This window comes from Perissodus microlepis, chromosome 23 (genome assembly GCF_051167445.1).
Source record: "Perissodus microlepis isolate ML-2025 ecotype Zambia chromosome 23, ASM5116744v1, whole genome shotgun sequence".
Taxonomy (NCBI): Eukaryota; Metazoa; Chordata; class Actinopteri; order Cichliformes; family Cichlidae; genus Perissodus; species Perissodus microlepis.
The window spans coordinates 13,490,993-13,518,860 of record NC_140482.1 but is presented as its reverse complement, the minus strand read 5'-3'; the positions used below and the strand labels follow the sequence as shown (position 1 = coordinate 13,518,860).

General features: G+C 38.8%; 1 protein-coding gene and 1 pseudogene across 1 annotated transcript; one reads left to right on the top strand and one right to left on the bottom strand.

The window, feature by feature from the left end:
• Positions 1-302: 302 nt before the first annotated feature.
• On the top strand, positions 303-4,260 carry LOC146361031 (5-hydroxytryptamine receptor 3A-like; annotated as a pseudogene).
• Positions 4,261-6,452: 2,192 nt separating this feature from the next.
• Positions 6,453-27,868, bottom strand: LOC146361030 (bile salt export pump-like). Its single transcript, XM_084921861.1, has 29 exons — positions 27,740-27,868; positions 27,564-27,652; positions 27,409-27,427; positions 26,736-26,765; positions 26,604-26,655; positions 26,205-26,509; positions 25,977-26,064; positions 24,051-24,184; positions 23,810-23,981; positions 23,460-23,584; positions 23,197-23,371; positions 22,846-22,959; positions 22,646-22,756; positions 22,434-22,559; positions 21,785-21,988; positions 21,529-21,699; positions 21,125-21,326; positions 20,921-20,990; positions 20,623-20,725; positions 20,261-20,428; positions 17,408-17,512; positions 16,949-17,110; positions 16,189-16,392; positions 15,343-15,584; positions 14,597-14,753; positions 14,277-14,474; positions 12,541-12,747; positions 9,175-9,321; positions 6,453-8,692 (listed from the first exon to the last, which is right to left on the bottom strand). The coding sequence occupies exons 2-29, from the start codon at positions 27,640-27,642 to the stop codon at positions 8,492-8,494; spliced, it is 4,071 nt and encodes a 1,356-aa protein (XP_084777987.1). The 5' UTR covers positions 27,643-27,652; positions 27,740-27,868; the 3' UTR covers positions 6,453-8,491.

The following is a 27,868-nucleotide window of genomic DNA, read 5'->3' as shown; positions in this document are numbered from 1 at the left end:
AGGAATCGAACCACCAACCTTCCGATCAGTAGATGACCTGCTCTACCGCCTGAGCTAAGATAAACAGACCGAACTCTGGATGCTGTGCAGATGATTTAAAAACCTGTTTTAAAACCAAACACTCACAGTGTGTGGATGAACATGTGTGTCATGGTAGATGCATCACACTGCAAAGTCAATATTAGTCTCTGCAGGTGGTTTACAGATTTCACTTGGACATCCGCACAATGGCTAAGCTTTTTTAATCTATAATATCAGACACTTGTCATGTTAATAAGGGCTAATTAATGCTGAGACAGAAGATGTCAGGGGTGAGGGCTGCTGAGCTACTCATCATCAGCTTCATGCTGCTTCATGGTAAGACAAGAGAATGTTTTACTTACATTCAGTTTCATGCTGCAAGGACAACAAAGTCTTTGAAAGACGGTCGCCTTAATAAGTATCGCCTTAATTTTTATGCATGCAAATTAACATATATTATCTGTTGTACTTTGATAGTTACAATAGTGAAATTGCTAAACAGTAAATACTGCTTCATCACTTTTATTTCCTTTTCCAAAAAAGAAGGTTCACCAAGAACATTATGTTATACAGAATCAGTTTTATTCATCTTAATGTGTGGCACCAGCAGATCCAGTTTTTTTTCATAATGTCTTCAGTACACACCAAAAGAATAAGTCAGCAGACTTGTGATCTCAAGATTTTAACTGTTGTGATCATATTCATTCTCTACTGTCTATGCAGGAGTAAAATACCAATTAAAAGAAAAGAACTGGCCTATTTTCATTAGCAGGAAGTTAAGATAATTATGTTTTCTTTGCTCTTTATTTTCTAGATCTTAGACTTTGTGGTTTCTTTTAACTGCACCAGTCCAACTCCTGTCGCCCTATTCGATGAGCTTGACAAAGATTTGTTCTCTAAAAAACGGATTCGTCCTGTCAAAAGCTTTTCAAATCCACTTAACATAACCATCAGTATCACCGTGGTGGGAATTTTAGGAGTGGTAAGTCTACACAGTTCACACACTAGATATTAAAAGTCATCATTTTGGTAATCTTAATGTTTATGATTCTAATATACTAATTCATATGTCTCGTCTTTAGGATGAAAAAGCCCAAACCCTGTCTTATGTCTTATGTCCTAGTATGTTTTGAAAAGATCTCACAAAATCACTAAATTATACTTATTCAAGAACATTGTACATGTATGTACATGTATTCAAATTGTATCTATTTAAATGGCTCTAGCCTATTGTTCTAACTATGTGCTCTCTGTATGTTGACAATAGAAACCACGTATAGATTCTAAGTTATAAGGCTTTTAAAAAAAAATTCAACCAGTAAATCATAAAGTTGACTTTGTAGACTATGGGACTCCGTTTGTAAACTGAAACATGCTGAAATTAACAGCAACATTTTCCCGCCCTATAGTAAACTTTGCCAGACCTAAGACAAATTTTAATGGGTTGCTAACATGACCCTGCTCTACACAAAATGTATAGTAGTAGATGTTGTATTTCCCTCTATTTCAGCAGTTAAACTGGCATTTGCAGGCTGTATAACAGTTTTACTTTTCTTCTGCTTAATGTAGGAGTGGGATATTGAGGGACTGAACTGGGATGAGAAGGATTGTGGAGCTGAACGAGTCTCTGTCCCTCGGGAAAAACTTTATGTCCCAGATGTTCAAATAGCAGAGTTGTAAGTTTTCCACATTTTGATTGGCTACAAGCTGGACAGTTTTGAAGTTATAGTGGAGGGGAGGTCATTGAACAGACTGTTAATTGACATGGGTAACCCTGATCACGACTTACTGGAGAGACGGCAATATGTAATTTCAGCCCTGCTCTCTTAAAAGACTTGTCATTTCATATTTTTGCTACTAAAAGTTTTTTTTTTTTAATAAATTGCTATTATTAATTATTAAAAATGTTTTGTTATTCTTTTCTATTCTATTCCAGCCTGGATGAAGTCAGCTCCACCAAAACTCCTTATGTCTACTCGTACAACACAGGTCATGAGTATGATGATAAGCCCATCAGAGTGGTCAGTTCTTGCCAATTAGGAATCTATACTTTCCCCTTTGATATCCAGAACTGCTCGTTGACGTTTGGAGCAGATATACACTTTGGTAAGGCTTTCTGAAACTTAAAAAAATAAAAATAAATCATTAAAAGTGTGAACTTCACACTCGACAAATTTGAAATCCATATCTGAGCACAAAGCTGTTTGCTAATAATTCCAAATAAAACTATGCTCTTAAATATCAACCTAGCTACTGATATTAGGATGATTCAAGGCACCACTTCCAAACAGGTCCTGAATGAGTCCAGAGACGTGATGGTGACCAATGGAGAGTGGGAGCTCACGATATCAGTATAGCTGACTCCACCCTGGAATTAGTTGTGGGAAGCTACTCAGAGATCACGTACTATGTAAGCATTTTTTTTTTACATACTTTTATTTAATTATGTATTTTTGTACTGTTAAAGCTGCTCACAACAGTGCTTTTTCATGCATTGAAAAACTTCCTTTGTGTTAGTTCTTAATCACCGAGGAATGACAAACTTATGGACAGCTTCGGGCTTCCCTATAGTAACACTTTCTGGTGGTGCAGCACTGCCCTTTTGGAAATACTTCAGTTTCACTGCATTCTTAAATTAGGTTTATACAATCTCAAATGAACAAGACTGCATGGCATCTTCATTATCATCCTGTCATTATTTATTATACAAAAAATAAGCCAAAATATGTAAGCAGTGTGTGAAAAATTTGTTTTCAGTAGTTTGTAGAACCACCTTTAGCCACTAATCTGTGTGAATATATCAATGTCTCACATCACTGTGGAGGAGAAAACCTTTAAAATCTCAAAGGTTTGTACCTGCGTCTCGTCCCAAGATCGCGCTAAGACGGAGACCGGTTCTCTATGTGGTGGACCTGCTGATCCCCAGCTGTTTCCTCATCACAGTGGACCTCTTCAGCTTCATGCTGCCCCCATAGAGTGTGGACAGATCCTCCTTCAAGACGACCCTCACCCTGGGCTACACTGTTTTGCTGCTCATCACGAACGACCTGCTGCCTATCACTGGGGAGACAACACCCCTCATCAGTGAGTGATACTGAAAATAACTTAGTGTATTATGATGTGTATATTTCTTTTTTTGACAAAAGATCCTCAAGAAGTTTGAGCGATGATTACTTTCAGGGACACTACATATGAAAAGCAATACATTGTCTTGTAACTATGTAGGGGAATCAAATATGCCAGCTCTATGACCTAAATGTGTACTTGCTAAGAGGCTCCACCCCCTAAAAAAACACTTTATTTTTTGCGTCTCTTTATTTTTCCTGTGGTCTAGTTCTCGTACCGGAAACGCACAAGCAGGAGATAAAGTGTCCATGGGTGCAACCCAAATATTTCCTAAACAAGATCATAACTAAGACTGAGAACCAGAATATGCGTGCACATGTACACATGTTCTGAACACTGCCTGTTTTTGTTGCTGTTTCCTGCAGATGTTTTCTTCTCCATCAGTCTGGCGCTGATGGTGGCCAGCCTGTTGGAGACACTGTTCATCACAAACATTCAATTCAAGTCTAGCGAGTACAGTGCAGTGCCTCACTGGCTCAGCATCCTTGTGTTGCGTTATCTTGCTGTTCTCGTTTGTATCCCTCCAAAGGAAAGGAGCAACCGAGTCACAGTCTCCCTCAATCCATCTCACAAAGGTATGCTATTATTTTTTCGTAACAGTAGTAAGTAGTAATTCACTGCAGAGTGTCATATTAAACGAGTATAATGAATGAGGAATGTTTCACTTTCATAAAAACATATTATCTGTGCGTATTATTAGAAAATCAGATTTTTTGATCTGATTTTTCTGTTAGATGAGGTCTGAAAGGTCATGCTTAACTTATCAATTTATCATAGCACTTCACTGGCTGTTTATTTTTGACAGCACTATCAATGAACACCAGTGCCACAAACCTCTCGGACAATCAGAGCATCTACAGTGTTACACTTCCAGTAAAACCAGCTCCAGCTTCCGAGCCGGTTCTGGATGAACTGAGGAGATTAAGCACAGATCTCACAGCCATCCGACTTCAGATGGACCAATGCTTTCAAGGGACCAAAGCTGCACAGTAGTGGGAGATGATTGGAACAGTGATCGATCGTCTGCTGTTTGGCTTGCACATCGTCTTTATCGTCACGAGCTTCATTACAATAATGAGCATCTGGATATGAAATAATTTGTTTGCAACATAATTAGGTGACAGAAAGATGAAAAAACAACATAACTGGCGTACTGTCATGGTAATTGGCATGGATCACAAATAAACACAGTGCTATGGAAATGTATTTGACCCCTTCCAGATTTTTTATTTTTTGTGTGAACTGGCCCCTCCCTCCCATGCCCACCCACACCACACTATTCAGTTCAATTCAGTTTTATTTATACAGCGCCAAATCACAACAACAGTCGCCTCAAGGTAGACCCTACAATAATACATACAGAGGAAAAAAACCAACAATCATATGACCCCTATGAGAAAGCACTTTGGCGACAGTGGGAAGGAAAAACTCCCTTTTAACAGGAAGAAACCGCCAACAGAAACAGGCTCAGGGAGGGGCGGGGCCATCTGCTGCATCCGGCTGGGTTGAGAGATAGAAGATAGGACAAAAGACATGCTGTGGAAGAGAGCCAGAGATTAATAACAAGTATGACCCCCACACCTACCTGAGCTTCATCAGTACCAGCTTCCTCCTTTTGCCAGTGCTTTAGCTTTGTTTATCAAGTATCATAGGCTGTGTTGGAGTTGCAGTCAATACTGTTTTTGGTCTTGGTTGCTATTAGTTTTGTTTTCCTGGATTACGTTAGGGGAGATGCCGGAATTATGTGGCTGGGTCATGGTTTTCTTCATATTTTGTTTGTTTTAGCTGGGGCTCCCATCTCTTTTTGTTTCTGTCTGTCCTTTTGTGAGTTACTACATTCCCTTTATTGAAAGCTTGATGAATGGCAGCAGCGTTGTGTCATCCCATATTTCGAGCACCTTTGAGCCACAGATTCAGGGACCGTAGCAGCATGTGTAAAAATCACTGCACATTTAAATATTAACATTTTCTTACATACATTAAGTGTATTATTAAGATGAGGAATTGTTATGTACATTTCAGATCAGAGCTGCTTCAATTGCTTATTCTTAATTCTTGCTTTTCGGTGTGAATATTTACTAGGATCATACAAACCACACAGAGGACCTTGCTTATCACTCTCACACCCAACCGAGACACATCTCTCAGCCTCCCGCGGCTGTTTTCATCAATTGGAATTGCACTGACATTACATGGCACAAAGTCAAACAGTGTCCTCTCTCTGGATGAATTGGCAGGAGAAGCTGCTAGATTAGATTGCATCGGAGGAATGCTAATTTTGCAGGAGTCTGGGTCTGGGGATGTCATGATTAAAGACTCAATTTCCCAGAGGTCAGTGTGGTGTGATCACATATTACCGCTAACTGATGGAGTGTCTCTGATGGTATGCCTGTCACAAGTGGCAGCATCAGCACCGGTGGAGGAGAGAGCAGGGTGGTTCTGTGGTGTTCAATATTCCTCTCACAGCTTGGAATTATATTCAGTCACAGATTTCTTAAGTAGCTGTGTTATTCTATCCATCTGCATATTTATTTCTTTTTATTTATTTTGCCATAGTTTACCTAAAGTTCTAGAAGAGGCTCTCTGCTTATCTCAGCATTGAAATACTGACTTTCAGCTTATCTTCTTATACCATGAAGCCCTGTCGTGCATTATCCTTACATGTGTCTCAGTGGAATGCATTTCAGAGCAGCAGGCTTTAATGCATTCATGCTGTGCATTGTTACTGAGTAATAGTGACGACACTAATGCAAACGTATCGCGTTGGGACAAATTACAGACAGCTAGAAACAGAAATTTCAATTTCAATATTTTAGTCTATTAAATACAAATGTTCCAAGCATATCTTCCTACAGTACCGACTGGGCAGCATGTGACTTTATTAGTTTCAGCTGGGTGCTGAGACTGAAACTCACTTTATATGTAATCCATCATACTGACCATTTTCCTGCCCTTGTTTCTTGTCAGTTATTTTGTAATTATTATTTTGTAATACAGCTGAAAGCAGAAGCTATTTGCTTTCATTTAGTGGTGCAGTTTATGAAGCTTATGCATTCATGGTAAAAAGAAAACAGAGTGTCATGCTTATTTAACAAAAACTAAGTACAGCCTTAATGCTTCACTAGGAATTAAGGGGGTATTTATTAATTTAATGCAATATTGAGTTTTTTAAAATGTTTGTTGTTATTGTCAATATTGCCATTTTGCAACACTCTTAAACAGATTTATATTTGAGTAAAGGACCACAGATATCTGACTGAAAAGAGCATGTATTAAAGCAGACATACTGGCAGAATTTGATCTCATTTTCATGATAGGTTTTTGTAATTATTGTCCCATAAAACTGATTCCATAACTGCATTATTAAATATTTCACAAATATAAAACACGTTAATGGGTTGAAAACAATGTGTTATCAATCTATTAAAGAAACTATTTCATTGAGGAGCACTACAACTGGAAATAAAACTGCATCTTATAAAACAATTATATGGAAGTCTAAATATGGATCTAAAGGCACCAGGTGATTAGCTTAACTTAGCAATGACAATTTTGGGTAAAACCCCCCCAAAACAACAAGAAGATAAATATAAAAATTAAATTGTAAGCTTTACAGATGCTGGTAGTCTAATTCATCTTTGGAAAGAGCTTCTGTGGTAACACTATATTGCCTATAAAACTAAATCCTCTGCATTTTTTTTACTCAAGTATAAAAGTATTACTGGATTAATATACCAAAATAGCATTTTTAATGTGCCCATTGGTGATGTAGCATATTTTTAGTTGCATCGGTCCTCTTAATTGGTTTAGGGGAATTTAAAACAAATAATCTGATGTTGTCTTTTGTTTGAAAATTTAATTTGCAAAATTACAAGTCAGTAATAAATATATAATAACTATGGTGAAAATTGAACAAGTAAAAGAAAAAAATACAATTTCAAAATGATAACACAGAAGTAAACAAGTCTATGCTGTTATCAATGTCTTCAGTTGCTCACCATCACTGGTTGAATATAAAACCAGCTTACAAGCCATTTTCCATTAAAAACTGTATTGCAATGGTCAGCTGTGGACTTTTTTCAGTTTTTCTGATGTATAAAAAGAATATTTGGCTGCTAAGAGTGAAGGTGTAGGCAATGAGACAAAGCCAGTATCAACGAGATTAAAAAACGGAGTAAATAAAAGAAAGACACTGATTGGCTAGCTTAAAATACCACCATACAAGATGTGTGAATCACATACAGTATTTGCCTCCTTACTGATTTCTTAGTTTTCTGCATATTTGTCACCTTTAAATGTTTCAGATCATTAAAGACATTTTATAATTAGACAAAGAAAAATCAAGTAAAGCAGTTTTTCAATGATGATTTAATTTAGGGGGAAAAAGGTTATCCAATCCTACCCGTTGTGGAACTGCAATAACTGGCAATGTGTCTTTGGAGGATGGACTTCCTGGTGTATTTCAGGTCATTTCAGGATCATTGTCCTGCTGCATAACCCAAGTGCACTTGACTAAAGACTTCCAAAAGCTTCAGCTTCTGTCTCATCAGTCCAAAGGATGGCAAATGTGAGATGAGTCTTTTTGCTTTTTTTTCACCTTGGAACTCTCCCAATGGATGACCTTTTTGGTCAGTCTCTTTTTTGTTTTTGAATCATGAACACTGAGCTTAACAAGCTCAAGCATTGGGGCAAGTTCCTCCTGGATGATTCTGACCTCCTTAGAGTAATTTTGGTAGGCCAGTCACTTCTGGGCAGGGTCACTCCTGTTCCAGGTTTTCTCCATGTGTGTATATTGGCTCTCACCTTGATTTGCTGGATTCACAAAGGTAACCCTTTCCTCAGCTTCATCTTTAGATTGTGTCATTTTTAAGATTTTTAGGCGAACTTGACTTTACCAAACAGGTTCTTTTCAAGTCCTGTTGAATATCTTGTTTCAACAGACCTGGCCTGGGTGGGGTTCATGATAATGAACTCAGTTGTACAAAAAAATGAGGTTAATCTCATTTAGGCCCAGTTGGGTTTGAATTGCCTTTTTTTCTCTTAATAAATAAAATGATTTAAAAACTGAATTTTGTATTTACTCTGATTACACTGATTAGTCTGACCTTTGTCTAATAATAACATTTGTTTAAATTGGAAAAAAACCAAACTGTGACAAATAAGAAATCCGGGCAAATACTTTTTTACCTCTTAAAAGACTCCTTTCACAAAAATAAATACTGTAGAAGTAAACAGCTAAGTCAACCACTTCTTAGGTCTTTTCTACATACTTTATTATTTAAAGTATGGCATCAAGTCCTCACTTCTCTTGACATTACAGCAGTAACAATGTTTCCCTGAGCGGTTAGCTGATCGGTGCTCCTGTTGTAACCAGCTTGTAATAGGCTCCCTTCAGGGCCATGAGCTGGTCGTGTGCTCCTTTCTCAATCACAATGCCTCTGGACATGACGGCAATGATGTCAGAGTTCTGGATGGTAGAGAGGCGATGGGCAATGACGATGCAGGTCCGTCCCTGTCTGGCTTTGTCCAGGGCTTCTTGCACAGTCTGTCACGGGACACATGAATTAGTGCTCACAAAGACACACACACATACATAGTCAGGAGCCATGATCTCACGTAGCAGACACACAAGCCTCACAATTATAGCAATTTCACAATCATGGGTTGATTACTATCATTAGAATGTTCCAGAGGATCAGTACACTGCAGAGGCCTCTGCTCCTCAGCACACTGCAGAGGCCTCTGCTCCTCAGCGTGGTTCAGCTATTTGAGCTGTAAAAGCTACAGCACAGGCCAAACTGACTGTATTCATCTTAAAAAGGCTCTACTGGAGGGTTGGTATGAACTGTAAGCTGTTGGTGATAATAATAGGGATGATGAATGGTAGTGATGTTAATGATAATAATAATTAAGTGCCTGCTCTCTTTGCTCTGTGTGCCCGGAGAATATCAAGCAGCTGCACTACGCTGTGATGTTGAGTTTGTGGACTCAGCAAATGGAAGCTGTTCAGAGTTCAGCGAAGCATACCATCTCGCTCTCGGTGTCCAGGGCGGAGGTAGCCTCGTCAAGGAGCAGGATCTTAGGGTCACGTATGATTGCCCTGGCGATGGCAATGCGCTGCTTCTGGCCACGAGATAACTGAGACCCCTGAGAGCCCACGTTGGTGTCGTATTTCTGAAGCACGGGGAGAGAACAAAATTTGCGTCTATAGGCAATTTTTCAATACAACACCAAAATAAGTAGACACTGAAAACGACATAAACAAACAATGAGAGTCAGCAGAAAACATCAGTAGTTAGTGATGCTTTTTTTTTTATTCTCCAAACATAGCTCAGCTGTTATGTCATGTACGTAACACTTGATTGCAAACTTCCATCTTGCATAAAAATGATTTTTGTGCAATCGCAGAAACAGCTATCTACTGCTGATAACACAATATGAGCTCTTTCCAAGAGTTCTATTAGTGAAAGATCCCCGAACCCAGAGTGCTGTTAAAGCTGAGTGTATGTGGAACTCAGCCAGGAAGCCAAATTTTCCATTTCAACAACTAACAAAAACACTGATGAGTAGTCAGGCTTTTGTAGCATTGTAGCCACCATTTCTACCTGTACCTGTTTCAATAGAATCACTGTGGGAACAGCATTATTCTGTCAACCTTCCTGTCAAATTAAACACTAAAGGAGAAATCTCGCGTGTGTCCTCATTAACCTCCTAAGACCCGAACTCTTCCACGGCATGCGTTTTTAATTATTCTTTGATATTTGGGCTGATTGGGACCTGATGAATGTAAAAACAAACAATTACCAGATTTTTTTTTACCTAATTTTTGTTTCTAAGAAAAATGAGAGCCACAAATGAGGACATTCGTTTAAAATTTCGATAGAACAGTAGCAGTATAATGTCCTCGTAAGTGGATATCAGGCCCTTGTAGAGCAAAATTGAGTATTTTGGTCTAAATAACCCAAAATGTGATGTCCACATATGTGGACGCCAGGTCCTAGGAGGTTATAACTGGGATTTGTGAGGGTGTGTGGGCATTTAGCAAAGCAATTGTCATTGTTAACTTGAAGATGTGTCAGTTGTTCCTAGAGTATTTAAAAGTAGAATGGGAGGCAGAGCCTTCAGTTTTCAGGCCCCTCTTCTGTGGAACCAGCTTCCAGTTTGGATTCGGGAGACAGAAACTATCTCTACTTTTAAGATTAGGCTTAAAACTTTCCTTTTTGCTAAAGCATATAGTTAGGGCTGGACCAGGTGACCCTGAATCCTCCCTTAGTTATGCTGCAATAGACGTAGGCTGCCGGGGGATTCCCATGATGCATTGAGTTTTTCCTTTCCAGTCACCTTTCTCACTCACTATGTATTAATAGACCTCTCTGCATTGAATCATATCTGTTATTAACCTCTGTCTCTCTTCCACAGCATGTCTTTTATCCTGTCTTCCTTCTCTCACCCCAACCGGTCGCAGCAGATGGCCGCCCCTCCCTGAGCCTGGTTCTGCCGGAGGTTTCTTCCTGTTAAAAGGGAGTTTTTCCTTCCCACTGTCGCCAAAGTGCTTGCTCATAGGGGGTCATATGATTGTTGGGTTTTTCTCTGTATCTATGAAGCGCCTTGAGGCGACTTTTGTTGTGATTTGGCGCTATATAAATAAAATTGAATTGAATTGAATTGAATTGAATTGAATTAAGTCCAGAAACGTAAAGGACATTGGCATTACATTGGAACATCCCAGACTTGACTATTAACAGCTTCCTGTTAAATTGAGAGTGGAACTTACAATACTTCTCCTCACATACAAAATCTTGAGTAATCAGGCTCCATAGTACCTTATTATCCTAACAGAGCACTTGTGGTTCCTTTCATGCCTCTCCACTGTGGGACCAGCTCCCAGTCTGGATTTGGAAGACAGGCACTACTTTTACGATTAGGCTACTGTAGTTTGGGCTGGATCAGGTAACTCTGAACCATCCCTTAGTTATCGTGCAATGACCTTAGACTGCCGGGGGGCTTTCCTCATCTCTTTTCACTCTCTGTGTGTCTATATGCTACTTTATTAAATTATTGGCAATTATAGTTTGCTTTCTGCCCTGTATCTCTGTGCTCTCTTCTCTTTAACATCAACCTCAAGCAGTTATGGTGGATGGCCACATCTCCCTGAACCTGATTCTGCTGGAGGGTTTTTCACTTCACTGTCACCAAGTGCTTGCTCACAGGGAGTCATTTGATTGTTGGGATTCTTTCTACTATTATTTACCTTATAATATAAATGACACGACTATTGTTGTGAATTGGCACTATATAAATAAAGCTGAATTGAACTGTGATTTACATATTTGCTTAAGAAATGAAAGATTGTTGGTTCAGTTCAAGCTGGAAAGGCGTCTGTTATAAACATCCAAAATCAAAGTTGATGTTATCAAATGTGCTGATTATCTGTAACAAGGGAGCAGCTGCATGTTGCGTTTTTAATACTAATTGTTTACTTTATTGTTGTCGGTAAATCCCACAAAATACCCAGAGTCCTTAATCGCCAGAAACAATTAAGTTAGGTGGCTGTGTTCATAATGTCTGGGGTTTTTTTATGTTGCCTTATAATAAAACATCTCCCTCTGCTGGTCCTGCAGCTTAATGCAACTTACTGTACCTTTTGCATGCGTGTCCATTTCACATGGTGTGCTGACGTGTCTATTACTCACTTTGCCTTGATACTGGGTTGGATTCTGAGCTCATGAACAACTGTTTGTTTTCAGAGATAAGGTGGTCCACACAGGACAATCACTACAAACATATGATTTATACCTGTCTCTGTTTGCCTTTCTATAAAAGTCAGCGATTAATGGTGAAGCTTCTTCGGCTAGTCTTGGAAGAATGGGGTATAAATGACACATTAATGGCTTACAGAATAAATTATTGAACCTAAGCCTTATAATGTGAAAACTAATGGATTTTACAAGGAACTTTGACATTTGGCATCTAAAGAGTAGGCAAAAGTTAGGGATGCATAATGGTAAAATTCAGGGCTGAGAAGGTATTTAAAACAATCATTTAGATAAGTAATAGCTGATGACTGACTGACTGTAATCAAACCCAAGCTGCCCATTGTTCATCTCTACTAAAAGCACAAGTGAATGTCCATATTAATGTGGACTAATCACATTTCAACATGCCTAATCAACATGTTAGAACAAGTATTATAATGAAGAAGAAAGTAGGACGACACTGTAACCTGTGCACTTGATCGTCACTCAGTGCATAGAGTCCTTTTTCCCTGTTGTTTACCTTTCCTGATTGACTACATGTTGCCAGCCTGTTTACTGCTCAAACAGTAAACTTTATTTAATTTTGTCTCTTTTTGAATCCCAGCCACAAGCATCATATACAAACTATTTATCGTACCTCAGGAAGGGCCATAACAAAGTCATGAAGCTGGGCCTTCTTTGCAGCAGAGATGACCTCATTCATGCTGATTTCTCGCAAGTTGTCGCCATACTTAATGTTCTCTGCGATGCTGCAGTCAAACAGGATGGGCTCCTGGGACACGATGCCAATCTTGGAACGCAGGAAAGACACGTTGACGCGAGTGGTGTCATGGCCATCAATCAGCTGCAGGAAGTAATTGATTTTTCCATTAGTACAAAGCAATGTAATAATCAAAAGACTAGAAATACAATCCAGTTAATGAGCCATCAGACTACTATCTGAACTGTAATTTCTCTCATAACTATGCAGAGGTGATCGTGTCCTTTTTAAATCTCAGACAGAGAATCAGGACTATGTGTTTCCAAACCACTTCCAGCTCAATTAGGGCCATTTGAATCCTGGCATGAATATCTTCATGGCATAAAATCAAAACGATCATCCTGGGTAGAGTGCTCCATTTTATAAAATACAGCACAGAGTCAGCAAGAATGTCTGACTGAAAGATGAAGTGACATGAAATACTTCCACCACCGTGCTCACTGAATGTCCAGCAATTATTCTTTGACTGAGACAAATTACAAGTTTCACTTTCATAGTGACATCAAAGTATAAATGAGCCTCATGAGAAAAAAAGATGAAAGCAGAGACTATATACACAGTGTGACTCATTCATTCCAAAATGAGATATCTGACATTTCCAAAAAGGTCAGCAACTGCTGTGACAGTATAATATTGGCAGTTTTAAGTCAGAACTCTCCATTTTGTGCAGAGTCAGATTTTTTTAAGGCTACAGTACGTGTGTAAAGCTGCACGTTTTTTTTTAATCTTGTATTGAACATACAGTTCTTTTCAAATGATGAGCAGTACTTGTACGCATGGAAAACTGAATTTCAATTTCAATTAAATTAAATTGTTCCATTTTGTAGATTGTTGGTTACTTTAACTAGATAAAGTTACACTTTAAAACTTAAGTACATGGTTTTATATCAAATGAAAATTTAAAAAGTAACTTGTAACAGCATATATTTTTTAAGTTAAAGTAGCATAGAGTGGACTAGTGTCACTTTTTAAAGGATTGCTACTCTACAATGAAACTACATATGGTAATAATTCATCAAAAAAAAAGAGTTGTGGTAAAATGCAAAGCAAAACAACAAAAAGAAAAATGCTGCAAAAACACTGTAATACTGTAACCTTTACAACAGAAAGTCAAATGAAAATTCTATACTTTAGCATATGGTTTATTATACTTTAGTAAATAATTTTCTGCATCCTTAAAAAGACAGGAGCTAATTCAGTTCATGAAAAAGAAGCAGGTAAAGCAGACTTTCACTAAAGGTAGCTAGCTTAGCAGATCTCAGTAGATGCAAATTTTAAGAGAATTTCTACCTTAGTGCTTTCTATCTATCTTTCACTAGCATTTTTCTGCCGCAAACATTTACACTTCGATGAACGCATCAGAGAGCAACTTGGGGTTCAGTATCTTGCCCAGTCAAGCAGACTGGAGCAGCCAGGTATCAAACCACCATCCTTCCAATTAGTAGATGACCTACTCTACATGCTGAGCTACAGCCACCTCAATAATAAAATAAAAGCTCTAAGATACTATTGGTATCTCCATTTTTTACAATATGAGCCATTCATAACATACTCATTTGGTTTACATATTGAGCCTGTTGCGTATTAAGCCTGTTGTATTTTGTCTCTCTTACCACTTTGCCGTGGTTGGGATCATAAAACCTCTCCAGCAGCTGTACACTAGTGCTCTTCCCACAGCCACTGCTGCCCACAAAGGCCAGTGTCTGGCCAGGTTTCACTGAAACATTCAGCCCATTCAGGACTTGGATGTCTGGCCTAGAGGGGTAGGTGAACTTGCAGTCAATGAAGTCAATGTTCCCTTGGAAGTTATCCTGAAAACAAAGCAGAGTGAGGGTCAGAGAGGATAAAAACACATAAAAAAAAGACATTCACCCACATTTCTTACACCCTCAAAGTGCATGGTACTTCACACATAACTTATGCACCACCTTACCCATTTTTCTCCCTTGTCATTGTAGACACTGATCTGAGGCACGCGGTCTAGTAGCTGGAAAAAACGTGCTGCTGAGATCTTGGCTTTGGCATAGTCAGGTGTGTAAGAGGAGGCTCTGCCGAGGGCTGTGCCACTGGTGACAATGGCTGAAATTACCCTGTAAGAGATAACAAAAGCACAAATAGACCCCAGCAACAATGAAAACCCACTGTACTGCACCATGATGTGGGAACGTGGAAATACCACCTACACACATATGCACACGATACACATTGGTCAAGTGTGGTCAGACTTTTTCACTCATCGTGGGCAGTAACATTAAGGTAACTTTGGACTTAAATTAACCCTTTGAATTGTTCTTCCTCCAAGATGCATTTTTCATGACTTTAACGAAACAATCTTTTTTGCTGTTTTTTTTAACAACTCAATTGTTGTCCACAATTATATACAAGTTTGAAATTATACATACAGGCTCAAATTTATACTTACACTCCCACTAATTGTAGGCTAAATGTACCTTAGCAAGTTTCACTTTGACCAAATGCTTTTGGGAGCCATCAACAAGTTTATGCACAATTTACAAGAAGAAAAATCTACAAAGTTGTCTCAAGTATGTGTTTTGGGGGACCTTTAAAAAAAGATGTCCTTATTACAAATAATTTTTAACTCTTTACTGAAGTTATCTTTTTAAGATGATGCAGACTAGTATTAGACATACACATCATATACATTGACTTGACTCTCACCTGAACACCAAACTGAAATGGAGCCCCTCGTTTTGCACCAAATAACCTCCAAACCTGTAGGAGCCTGAGTTTGTCAAGAAAATTATGCACTGGGAAAAACCATAGCAAGCTCCATATACATTCGCCTTCTTCAGGGCTGCTTGATATGGCGCGTCCAGCTGGGCCTCATACATCTCCACAAAGGTCTTCTCCTTCCCCAAGCCAGCGATGGTGCGAATGTTGTTCAGAGCTTCACCAGAAATCTGCGCATAAAGGACTAGAGTAAAGTCTAAAGCAAGCCTAGTTGTTGTGTGCTTTAATGTGCAAAGGAGAAAAGGATGTAGATAACGTAGCTGCTCTTTCTTATCTATGTCCTGTTTTTTGCAGCTACAGTTATCTAGTTTCCGCCCTTAGGTATTATTAAATTTACATCTAATCCACTTTACTTAAATGGGTTGGGCTTACTGCATTAGGATAATTCACATAGCATAAAGAAAGTTTGTAGTCCACTTTTTACTGTGAACTTTTCAGCCCACTGTATTCTCCTAAAATTTTATCAGTAGCATCCTGACTGCATTTTGAACATGGCTGGCCTCTACACCATTGGAGCCTGATAGTATTAACTGAATACTTCACTCCCCAAATTACAGGAACAAAAAAATTATTAAATTGAACCCTGGACCCCGATAAATGTTCAGCTGCAGGTTTTTGCAGGGATGAAACCTGCAGCCTAAAACTGTAGTTAGGGACTGTAATGATGCATTTTACTTGTCATTCTATATCTGAATAATGCACTTGTACTATTTTCAGACTGGAGGATGACGTAAACTGATATGAAATGCAAGTAAAATAGGAATCATATCTGACCTGTCCAGCCGCTTCCATGGCCTCCTTGTCCTGTTTGGCGAAACCTGTGAGCATTGAAGCCTGGAAGCCACTTGACAGAGCAATGAACGGCAGGAAGCAAAGGATCAGCAGTGTGAGCTTCCAGCTGAAGTAGAAGGAAATGATAAGTGCAACGCCAATGTTTGCCAGAGAGTTGACGATCATGCCGATCTGTGAGCCCGTAGCCTTGGAGGAAGAGAGCAATGATGTCACTTGACTCAGACTTCTGGTGATTGTCCACATGGACTGAACAAAATTTTTATACATATAAGATTCTATAAATAACAAACAAGCTATTACAAAATTATTTTCAGTTGTTTATTCTCAAACTTGCTAGAATTAAGAAACGTGCAATTTAGGCTAAAATTGTGATTTAAAAAGAAAAGACATAAACTACATAAATGATAGAAATTACATTCTAAGCTGAATATGACCTTTTAGAATTTATTGAAACGTGTAAAAAGAAACAGAAAGCTCAGCAGCTTAAGCAAGAGTTCCAGTGATACCAGTGATATCAAGGAATGGCTAGCTGATAGCCAAGGTTAGGCTAAACTAAAGCTAAAACTATAAATAATCTTATCAGAAACAATGGGTGACATCACAGCATATCCATTTTTTATACTGTCTTTAGTTTCAGCATCCAAGTAGCTGATTTAATTATAAGCATAACTTTATAGCCCAATATACATGAACATGTACTTTATTTTTTTGTTTTGTTTTTTTCATTAAAGCTATAACTCACTCCTTGCACTTGTGAGGCATCAGTGGCCAAACGTGTGGTCAGAGCTCCTGGACTGTTCCTGTGATCATCAAACCATCCAACCTCTTGGCCCAGCATGGCTTGGAAGCCAAGCCGACGTAACCTGCGGGTCAGCAGTTCTCCAGACTTAGAGAAGGCGTAACCCTGGAGACACAGGCACACCCAAAATATTAAATCCAAAACACTTCCACAGTGATTTCATACCGAATGTGATCTACTGAATGAGTAACCTAAAAAAAAAAAGGTTTCCCACTCATAAATTGAGTATTAAGAACCGCCTTTGCTTTGCAGGATGTAAGGAAATGTTTTCCTTCAGCAGAAGGCATTTATTTACCAAAATAAACAGGTCTCTTATGACCTTCCTTCAACCTTGACCACCAGCAGGTGTTAAGGCTGCAAAGAAGCACTAAAGAAATCAGTATTGCAAGCAAACTACTCTACCTGCAGCAACTGGGTGAAGAAAGAGACAATGCCAACCACAACAAAGAACAGGCAGATGCTGTTGATCTCCTTCCTCTGAGCCACAGGATCTTGTACTGAGAAAGTCTAAAACACATATAGGCATTTAAAAAGTGCTTTCAAATAAATGAAGAATTTCATTGACTTATTTGATTTTATTTTATTTCAGCTCACAGTGTCACTGTACTTAAAAGAATCTGATGATGGTTTAACAGGACCTCAAGGGTGGGATAGCACGAAACATTTACACTGGAAAATATTTAGTGGGTATTAAAATTCATTTTAATAAGTCAGCAAACTAACGGCAAACCAAACTGACAGGGTTAGAGTTTTTAAAGCTGTCATGTGATTAAACTCAGAGTCATAGAATAAAGGGCTGTTTGAATATTGGGGTTTGAGTGATTAGTAAGACTAGGAAAATGCTATATAAAAGCCATTCCATTATACTAGCCAGCTAACATATCATTTACACAGATAATGTATTGGTCACTGCTGCTAATTAGAATGAAATTTGCAAAATGAATATCACAGTTCACTGTCAAACTATCAATTTAAACCAGTCGTTTGTCAAAGTCTTCTGATTTGAAGTAAGAGCTTGAGTCTCATGTACAGTTTTACATGACTTTATAGCCATATTTCATGTGCATATGTCAGTGTCATAAAAAAGATAAGAGACACACAAATCTAAGAGTGCTTAACACACTAACTCACACATGTCCAGCTGTCATTTACACTAGAGTAAAAATAGGACGGTATTATCCTTGTGACCGGGAATCAGGGCTGGACTGGGACAAAAAAATCAGCCTGGGCATTTTGACTAGTGACCAGCCCACCATGGCATTGTAGGAAAAGCCATAAAGCCTTTACAAAAAACTTAAACCTACACCATCCTCCCTATTCCGGTATTCTAAACAGTACTTAGCAAAAATATAAAACAACCTAATTTATAATTACATATACCTAACTAATAGGGTTGCCAACTCCCAGCAAAAAAAGAAAAGAAAAAAAATAGGGAACCACTCACCCACCCTCTGCCTCAAGACGATTAATTGACAAAACCGATTTTAATTTAATGCACGTATTAAAAAAATGCACAGAAATCTATAATTTTTCTCCAGTAATTAAATAGATTCAACATCTTTCTTCAACAGAATTGCAGACTGCACAGATGGTACCTTAACAAAGGAAAGAATACTATAACTTACTAGGGTATATACTAGACGTAATATTTACTGAATACAATAATGGATTTCTATACATTTTACATCAGATGAAAACTTTGGTTGTAAGATTCAGATAATTATTTGTTAAAAGCTAGACATTTTAAATGAGAATAAGAAAGAAAAGTATTTCTTTGTGCCCCCCTTTCCCTGTTAATGCCCTACCTGGCCCCCCTGGCAAAACTTTGCTAGACCCGCCCCTGCACAGTTACCAGCTGTCAGCTACTTAGAAAAGGATCCTGGTGTTATTTGTCTCTCAGAAACAGTTCATAGCTTCCCTTCAACTCATTCATGTCACCTAAAGGGTAAACCTGTTTCTCCATCACCTGTTCAGCTCTGATGATTCAATAAGGACATCTCCTGGCTTCATCTTCACGTTTCCCTCTCACCAGATATACAAACTGATATCATGACCAGCAGCTTTTATGGCTGTGGCTCCAGCAAACATCAGCTGATACTAGAAATTAATATTAAATAAATTCTAACAACAGCTTATCAAGCTTAAACGTGCTGCTGTTGTTTAGCGCGACCTCCATCGGTTTCCTCTTTCTGGCGCAGAGAGAAAAGCCGATCAGCTGATCATTGATCAGTTTCATGATTGAATTAGCAACTTTCTAGCTGAAGTCGTATGTGACAAATCGCGTTCCTTTTCAACTCAACTTTAAAATTAGACTCTGGGCTGTAATTGGTCCAGCCCAGAGTCGATCATGACCAACTGGCCAATCCACCACCGTTCATTTATACCGTTAAAAAAGGACAAGAAGTAAAACCCCATCGGCCCATAAAAACGAAAAATCACGAGCGGCCCACCAGGCAAATGCCCGGTATGCCCGATGGCCAGTCTAGCCCTGCCCGGAATAAACAGTGGTTTCCTGGGGACTTCTGGGTATTTTACAGGAAAAGAGAAACACATTATATAGGAAGGAATTTTAAGTATATTATAGGATATAAAAAAAGGGCAACTGAATAATTAAAAAACCATCATTCACATCAACATAATGAATATTAAATAACAATTTTTAAAAATTGTTATTTAACAATTAAAATTTAAAAAAAATGTTGTTTATTCTATTGTACCTAACGTTAATTATTTGTATGTAAATATAGTTACATTGTTTTGTTTTTTTTAATGCACTGAAGTCTATGCACTTAGTTGCAGGTCATATTATTTCGTGCATGGGAGCATACATTGCTCTATATATCTTTCAGCAATGGTGATTCCTTTCCAGCAGCACTAGTGCACCTCCAAACCATAAGAGATGAAGGACACAGTTTGGCAATAATAGATTTAACTGAATTACATCTAACTGCTAGCTTGGTGATTGTGCAACCATTTTACCACTTCTGTTCTGTTCTTCCTGTGGAAAATGTCAGTACTAGAAATTCACAATATTATTGAGTGAATTATATGAGGTTGACATAAATGCTTTCCTGACCTAAACTGTATGCTGAACAATATGAAGGGAACACTGCATTTTCAGCTTCTGGTGCGACTATATGTTGACTGCTGCTTTTGCCCCTCGTTTGATTTGTACATCTGGTTTGGTCCAAAACTTAATGCCTACATTCTACAAGCTTTTAGATTCAGATTCAAAACATGAGACTTGAACCTCACCGCCAGGATTTGACTGAACAGCAGAGAGTAGACGGGGTTGACCCCTCCATTTATTGCAGCCCCAATGGATCCAAAAAGCATATATGGCCACTCAGGTGTGTTGTACTTTAGGATCCTGGCAGCTGAAGCAGGTTCCACAAGTTCATCGTCCTCTTCTAGGAATGCATTCTGAGCATAAATATATAAAGTTATATTACGCAGGAGCATTATAATAATATAATGTTTAAGCATGGATTAAAAAAACTACAAATACAAACAAGTAGTTTTATACTCCACTGGTTTGTAACTTTTGTTGGCTGTTTGTTGGCAAACTTTTCATACATAAAAGAAACACAAACCCACTCACACCCACACATACACACCTTGTCGTTATCTGGTCGAGATATAGAAATGTCTCCAGTTGGAACGGAGGCTTCTGGGATCAGGTTTGACAACTGGGACCTGGACCGCCTGTGGATGGAGGCTCTGCAAAAGGGTAATTAAGAAAATTAAGGTGCCAGTTTATGCACTGACAAAAGTCAATTTCAGCTACAAAATGACTACTATAATAATCCTATTTAGATGCACAGTCAGGCCCAAGAAAATGGATAAAAACTCAACCAAGAAAATGAGCAAATGTGATGAAGAGAAGGAGTGATTGGGCATGAGTTTGTGTAATACCTCAAACTGTCACGGTAACTGCCTGCTCTAGATAGCTTTAGTCTCTCAGGCTCGTCTTCATGGTCGGCCACTAAGAAATAAGAAATTCAATAGAAGGAGATGGTCACATTCACTAGATTCTTGTAATTTCTACATGCATAAGTCTTTCAAAACATTTAGATTGAAGCAGAGTGGATTTCGTCATTCCCAAAGGGCTGGACCTACTTTGCCGAGCCTTTTCATTCAGAGCCTTGTCTCCTTGGCTCTGCAGGGTGACAAGAGTGAAATAGACACCCTTCCTCTCCAGAAGTTCATTGTGTTTTCCCCTCTCTACGGCCCGGCCATGCTCAAAGCCCACAATCACATCAGCATTCTTTATGGTGGACAGACGATGAGCAATGGAGATAGTTGTGCGGCCCATTCGTACCTGTAAGGAAGTTTAAAATACTTAAAGACTTACTTATATTTGATCATTTCTTCTTCATTCCCAAAACAGAGGCTGAAAATTTTAGTTTTGTCAGTATTTGGCCCTTGTAGTGACGGTGGCAGCCATTTTTTTAAGAAGTCTTACAAATTTTGAACCTTTTGTCATTAAATATCTAATTTAGTTGTAGATGAGCCAGACATACTTTATCCAAAGCTTCTTGAACTACAGCTTCACTCTCGTTATCAAGAGCTGAGGTGGCCATGTCCAGCAGCAGGATACGAGGGTTCCTGACCAGCGCTCGTGCTATAGCAATCCTCTGTTTCTGCCCGCCGCTCATCTGACCTCCACCCTCCCCGACCAAGGTGTCAAATTTCTATCAAGGAATGAAAAAAGTTGTCAGCCAGTGCTTAAACGTTGTGATCACCTATAAATCTTAAAAGCCTATTGCTCATCTGCACCTGTGGCAGGTCCATGATGAAGTTGTACGCGTTGGCCTCCTTTGCAGCAGTGATGATGTCCTTGTCAGAGACACCAGGGCGACCGTAGCGTATGTTCTCTGCAATGGTCGTGGCAAACAGCACAGGCTCCTGCTCCACTATACCGATCAGAGAACGCAGCCACTGGATGTTCAGCCCTCTGATGTCATGACCATCCAGGGTCACCTGAGATGGAGGCCACAGAGAGCAGGTGCTTGTGCTAAAATTGATGGATGATGCTATTACAGCACTTTGCTGCTATAATGTATTTCCTTGTTTCTTTCTGTCTTTGCAACAATCCTAGTTTCAAATCATAGGGTTGTTAGTCTTATGGATGCCCTTCATCGGGCAATGACAGGCTATTTTCTACTCAAGAAGCTTAAAGAAATAAGACAGTGTGGGGTGTATGGGCCTGTAATTCCAGTAAAAGTAAAAAATGAGGCTGTTAGGATCCATTTGCTGAATGATGAAATGGATTATCGTGTACTTCCATCAGCCTTAGGGGATGGTTATTTTAAAAATAGCTAGAATAAAGCTTCAAAGGATGGAGGTGTGTATCCAGGTAATCACCACACTCTGATGAAAGAGTCTGATGAATGATGAACGTGACCATTTGGAGCTTCACACCTACCATCCCCTCTTTAGGGTCATAAAAACGCTGGATGAGTTGAATGGCGGTGCTCTTCCCAGCTCCGCTTGACCCCACAAAGGCTGTGGTCTCCCCCGACTTCACTACAACATTGAGCTGGTCCAGGATCTTAGCAAAGACAGGACACTTTGTCACAAGATCCTGAAACCAGAACCATCTCAACTATGCATATGTGTGTAGATGTCTGTAAGTACCTTTACTTCAGGTCTGGATGGGTAGTGGAAGGTGACATTGTGAAATTCAATGTCCCCTTTGACCCTGTCGAGCTTATATCCAGCTTCAGATAAGCAGTCAATCTCTGGCTCCTGGTATCATTTTAAAAGGTGCAATGTTAAAAAAAGGTCAATGGTTTTCTGTGGAAAGGCTTAAAAGATATCAAGTCAAGTCTTCTCACTCTGTCTATAGTCTCAAAGATTATAGTAGCAGCTCCACGACCTGACGCAAAAGCCTCCAGACACGGAGAGGCTTGCCCCAAATTCATGGCTGCTATCAGAACCCCAAAGAACACCTGAAATAACATATAAAAGTCAGTATATTATACTCTTCAGTGTAACAAATCTGGATTTTATCAAGAGTGATGAAAGGTTATTTTAAAGTGCCACTTTGTTGTTTTATCTTGCACTAATAAACACGTGTAAAGCAAAATAAATAGGGCAGAAAAGTCAAAAAGTTAAAAATTTAGATAAGCAGGATTTACCCGTTATTATAGGCTGCGATTCATATTTTGGCATAATATATGTGATACCTGCAGCAGTGTTCCTGGTGTGTATTCTTTAGTGTCCACAACCAGTGAGGAGCCATACCAGAAGGCCAGACCATAACAAAGGAAGATAACCAGCCACATAAAGCCAGTGAAAAACCCCACAATCAAACCCTTTCTAATGCCCCAGCGCTGAGCGGAGACCAGGTTCCTGTCGTACCTTTAGAAGAAAAGAAGAGTTCATTTGAGCTACCCTTAGAAGTACAAAGAAAATAGCAAACATGCTGTACCTTTCTTGTATACCTCACCTTTGCACTTCCTTTTTCTCTCCTCCAAAAGCAGCCACAGTTCTGATAGAGGACAGGACCTCATCAGCTACAGACCCAGCTTTAGCATAGGCCTGCAGCTCCATCCCAGTTAGCTTAGCCACAAACTAGTTACAACAAAGTGATGCCAAGTTAATGGAGAGGAGAAGTGAAGCTGAAATGTAAAGTTAAATCAAGTCTTGACAAGTCAAGAGAGGTTTGTTCAACAAGACAGGAGAAATGAATTTGACGATTTACCCCCTGAGGTCAAAGTAATCAACCCCAACAAGGATAGTCAAAAAGCTGTTTTGTCATAAAATCAAGCTGGAATCTTAATATCAAACAAGTCTCACCAGAGCCATAAGACCTGCTCCGACACCAATCAGCGGACTTGCTGCGATGATGACAAGTGTTAACTTCCATCCTTTGACAAAGCCAACGCAAAAACCACACACAAAGGTGGTGAAACGCTGCACAAATATGGAAACTTGATCCCCAATGGCATCATTGATCTTGTTTATGTCACTAGAATAGAGATATAACAATTGTAATACAGATAAACCATAGTAGTCCATATCATCACGTTCTACTCACTCTGACATGCGAGTGTTGAGCTCCCCGACAGAGGTGCAGTCGAACCAGCCGATCTCCATCCTCATCACTTTGCTGAAGTACAATTTCCTGATGAGCTGAATCTGCTTGGCAGCAGCAGTCACCCACAGGGAGATCTGTCAGTTGTTGAAGAGAGGTTATGTTCACTTTTGTTAATTAGCAAATATAAAAGCAAGCAGGGCAGCAGGGTGTCATCAGGACCTGCACTCTTCCTCCTGACCTCGTTTTTGATTTATAAAAAGACAAATTACACCTGTGAAACAGCTAAAGGGGCACTTAACGCATGAAAGGGCACTCATTGCTTATGAGGTAGGTTAACACTAAGCATTTGAAGAGATATGCACATTCCACATAGTCTTCTGATGCTCAGGAGGAGCATTGCTGAGAAAATAATCCAGATGGTTATTTTGCAATGTTGTGCAAAATTTCTTTTTATTTTTTACTAGCCAACAGAGTCATGTGATATTTCCTGAGCAGAAACCAAGGGCATATTTGGGATTTAAAAAGGACTGGAATATTTACATTTGCTCTCATTTGGTTGGTGTGTCAGAAGTGTTACCCTGTCAGCAGTGACATTTATAAAAAATAAATAAATAAATAAAGTAAGGAAATAAAGAAGGCATTAGTAGAACAGTGACTAACGATTTTCAAGCCATCTTATTTCTTAATTGCTGGAGGAAATCAAAGATGACCTGGAATCTTTTACTAGAAGAAGCTGCTCAAGTCCTGCACCAGACCTATTTGAAATCCTTCACTTTTTATCCTGTGCAGCTTTTCAAAAGGTAGAATGAGGCTTTTAGTAAACTCTCAATTTACCCAGGGTTTTTAGGTTCTATCATCACTTACAGCGATCTTCAGATTCAGGTTAGCCTGATCATGATAAATAACCTAGAAACCATAGACTGTTGCTCAAATTTCAGTGCTATGTAGCCTCCCAATACAACTTCTCTTTAGGTCATGCCATTTTTTATTTACTTTTCTTCCAGGAATGCACATTTCCCTAGTATTGTTCCAAATGTCCTTTTGGCAGTTAGGTTAGACATCCCCCCACTAACACCTACACTTCTAAAACAGAAAATGCCACAGGTCCAGGTTGTTACTTGCGGTGAACTGGACATAAAATAGCAGTAATAGAATAGCCTCTTACTGTCATTGTACATGTACAATGAAAAAGCATAAGAATAAAGAAACAGCAGCACAGAGCAAGGAGAGATAGTGGAAAGCCACGTTAATAGATTAGACCTAGGCTCATCAGGTTTTCCTGATTATGACTCTAGGGCAGGGGTGTCCAACTCCAGGCCTCAAGGGCTCTTGTCCTGCAGGTTTTGGATGTGTCCAGCACAGCTGATTTAAATGGCTAAATGACCTCCTCAACATGTCTTGAAGTTCTCCAGAGGCCTGGTAATGAATTAATCATTTGATTCAAGTGTGTTGACCCAGAGTGATATCTAAAACCTGCAGGACACCGGCCCTGGAGGCCTGGATTTCCCCACCCCTGCTTTGGAAGATTGCATTGTTCGCTTTCAACTTACATCTTCACTTCTTTGGGACCATTCTAAATGGTTAGAATGATCACAATCTGTGTTGCAAATTACAATCAATCATTACCTGTGTGTTGTGGTAAAAAAAAAACAAACAAAACCTGGAAATTAAAAGAACAATACAAATAAATAACTACTGTGGCATCTATAAAAAAAAGTGTTTTACTTTTTTTCAGCTTTTTGTAAAATAGTAAAATACAGGGATCATAATTTAGCATTAAAAATATCAATTTCATTAAAAGAAAAATTTTTCGAGCTGATGATGGATGTGCTGATCTGAGTCACAGTGCAGTTGATGGGTGTTTTTAATGAGTAAAGGATGACTTATAACACAAGTTTGTTTATATTAAAATATTCCGTGACTAACCTGAAGGTATCCTAGCAAGAACACAGCTGCTCCAATCCCAGCGTAATAGAAGGCAAACATCATCATTTCATATTCAATATCAAGAAGCCTGTAAGTTAAGTCACACATATTATTCAAAAGTCACACATGAGGACTACAAAACACATAGAGATTACAATACAGAAGCCACAGCTTGAACTATATTTCATTTTGACAAATGAAATATTTTATTTCTCACAACCCACTTACCCACATGTTCTGTTCTCCAGCGGTATGAACATCTCGAGAGTTGAATTGAGAAGGCCGATATCTGACTGGTTTATGGGCGCTGACAGGTTGTACGCTGCAGTGTAGTTCTTTTTCCACTGGATGGTGTTGTTCACGCACTCCTTGCGGTCGTCACTCAGTTCTTGTAGCTCAATGTCGTACTCGATGAAGGCGTCAGTGAGCAGGCCGAACACCAGCAGCATGAGAGGCTGGGCTGAGCCATGCAGCAATGCGCACAAGCAACCCACCACCATCATCAGTATGTCTTTGCACGTGGCAAAGCGGAACTGGGCAGGTGCATCAACACAAAGCACACACTAGATTAGGTGGATCCAAATTGATAAAGGAGGGCACGTTGCAAACAGTGTAAGGCATTTTTACCAGCTCAAAGAAGCCGACTCTAATGGCTGGTTGCTCATCATTTTTCTGAGCTCTATTTGACATAAAAGTCCAATGAGTTGATTATTTACTCAAATGTGACAAAGTATTCAGAGCCTGCTCTTTGCTACTTACTTTTCATCCTTCTTGGAATGTGTAATTGTTCTGGAAAACAGGACAGTGAGTAATTAGACAAACAGATACTTGAGAAACACATTCATGCAGGGCTTATGACGAATTCATGAGTCTAATGTATTTATCAAGAAATGAACAAGTCATATCTTTATACCTAATGGGTCATCAATTGATGATTGCTTATCAACTCTCTCTATATTTATTGTACAATCTACTGTACAATATAAAGCGCCTTGAGGCGACTGTTGTTGTGATTTGGCGCTGTATAAATAAAATTGAATTGAATTGAATATTTAAGCTTAACATTTAAAGCAAATTTGAAATTAAATGATCTATTAAATATTCAGGAAGATCAAGACTTCATAAGAAGTGTCATTTAAGGAAAAATCAGATGATTAGATTATTATGTAAAACAGAGTACTTTTCTATCCCTTCAAACTTGTATTAACAAGATTGCGATATACCAAACTTTCAAGTGATTGAGTTGAATCTAAAGACAGTGATGTGTTGAGCAAAAAGAACAGAAACTACTGACACAGTCTTTTTAAAATGCATTAAATTATTAGTTGATCCAGAAAAAAATAATAAGACTGATAATGATTATGACATTTTACTTAGAAAATTCAGATATTCTAAAATTTCTCATGATCAATAAATAAAACATTAAACTTACATATATGAGCCAGTTGGTTCTGTAAGACAACAGATACATTATTTATATCTGTCATTGAAACTAATTTTTATAAAATGAAGTTTAACATAATTTTCATTGTTGATTATATCTCAGTTTTCTTAATAAGTTCTCTACATTAAAAAATAGCACGTTACCTTCATCTGAAACCTCATAGCTGTGGTTTTCCTGTCCTAGTTGTTTTATGCTTTGCAGTTTCACAGATCCCGTTGGCATGTTGAGTCATCTAGGAAAAGAAAAGGAAAACAAAATTGAAATCCCACTAGTACCAGAGTGCTTTTTTTGTTTGTTTTTTGCACAGAGAATATCTTACAAATCTGTTATCCTATTTATCCTTGATTGAGGTGTATCATAAATCCAAGTCAGATTAAATTGGCAGTCCAGTATCCTAACATGAAGCTGTTTAATCCCTGGTGATTGTCACAGCTTGCCACTTGCGAAG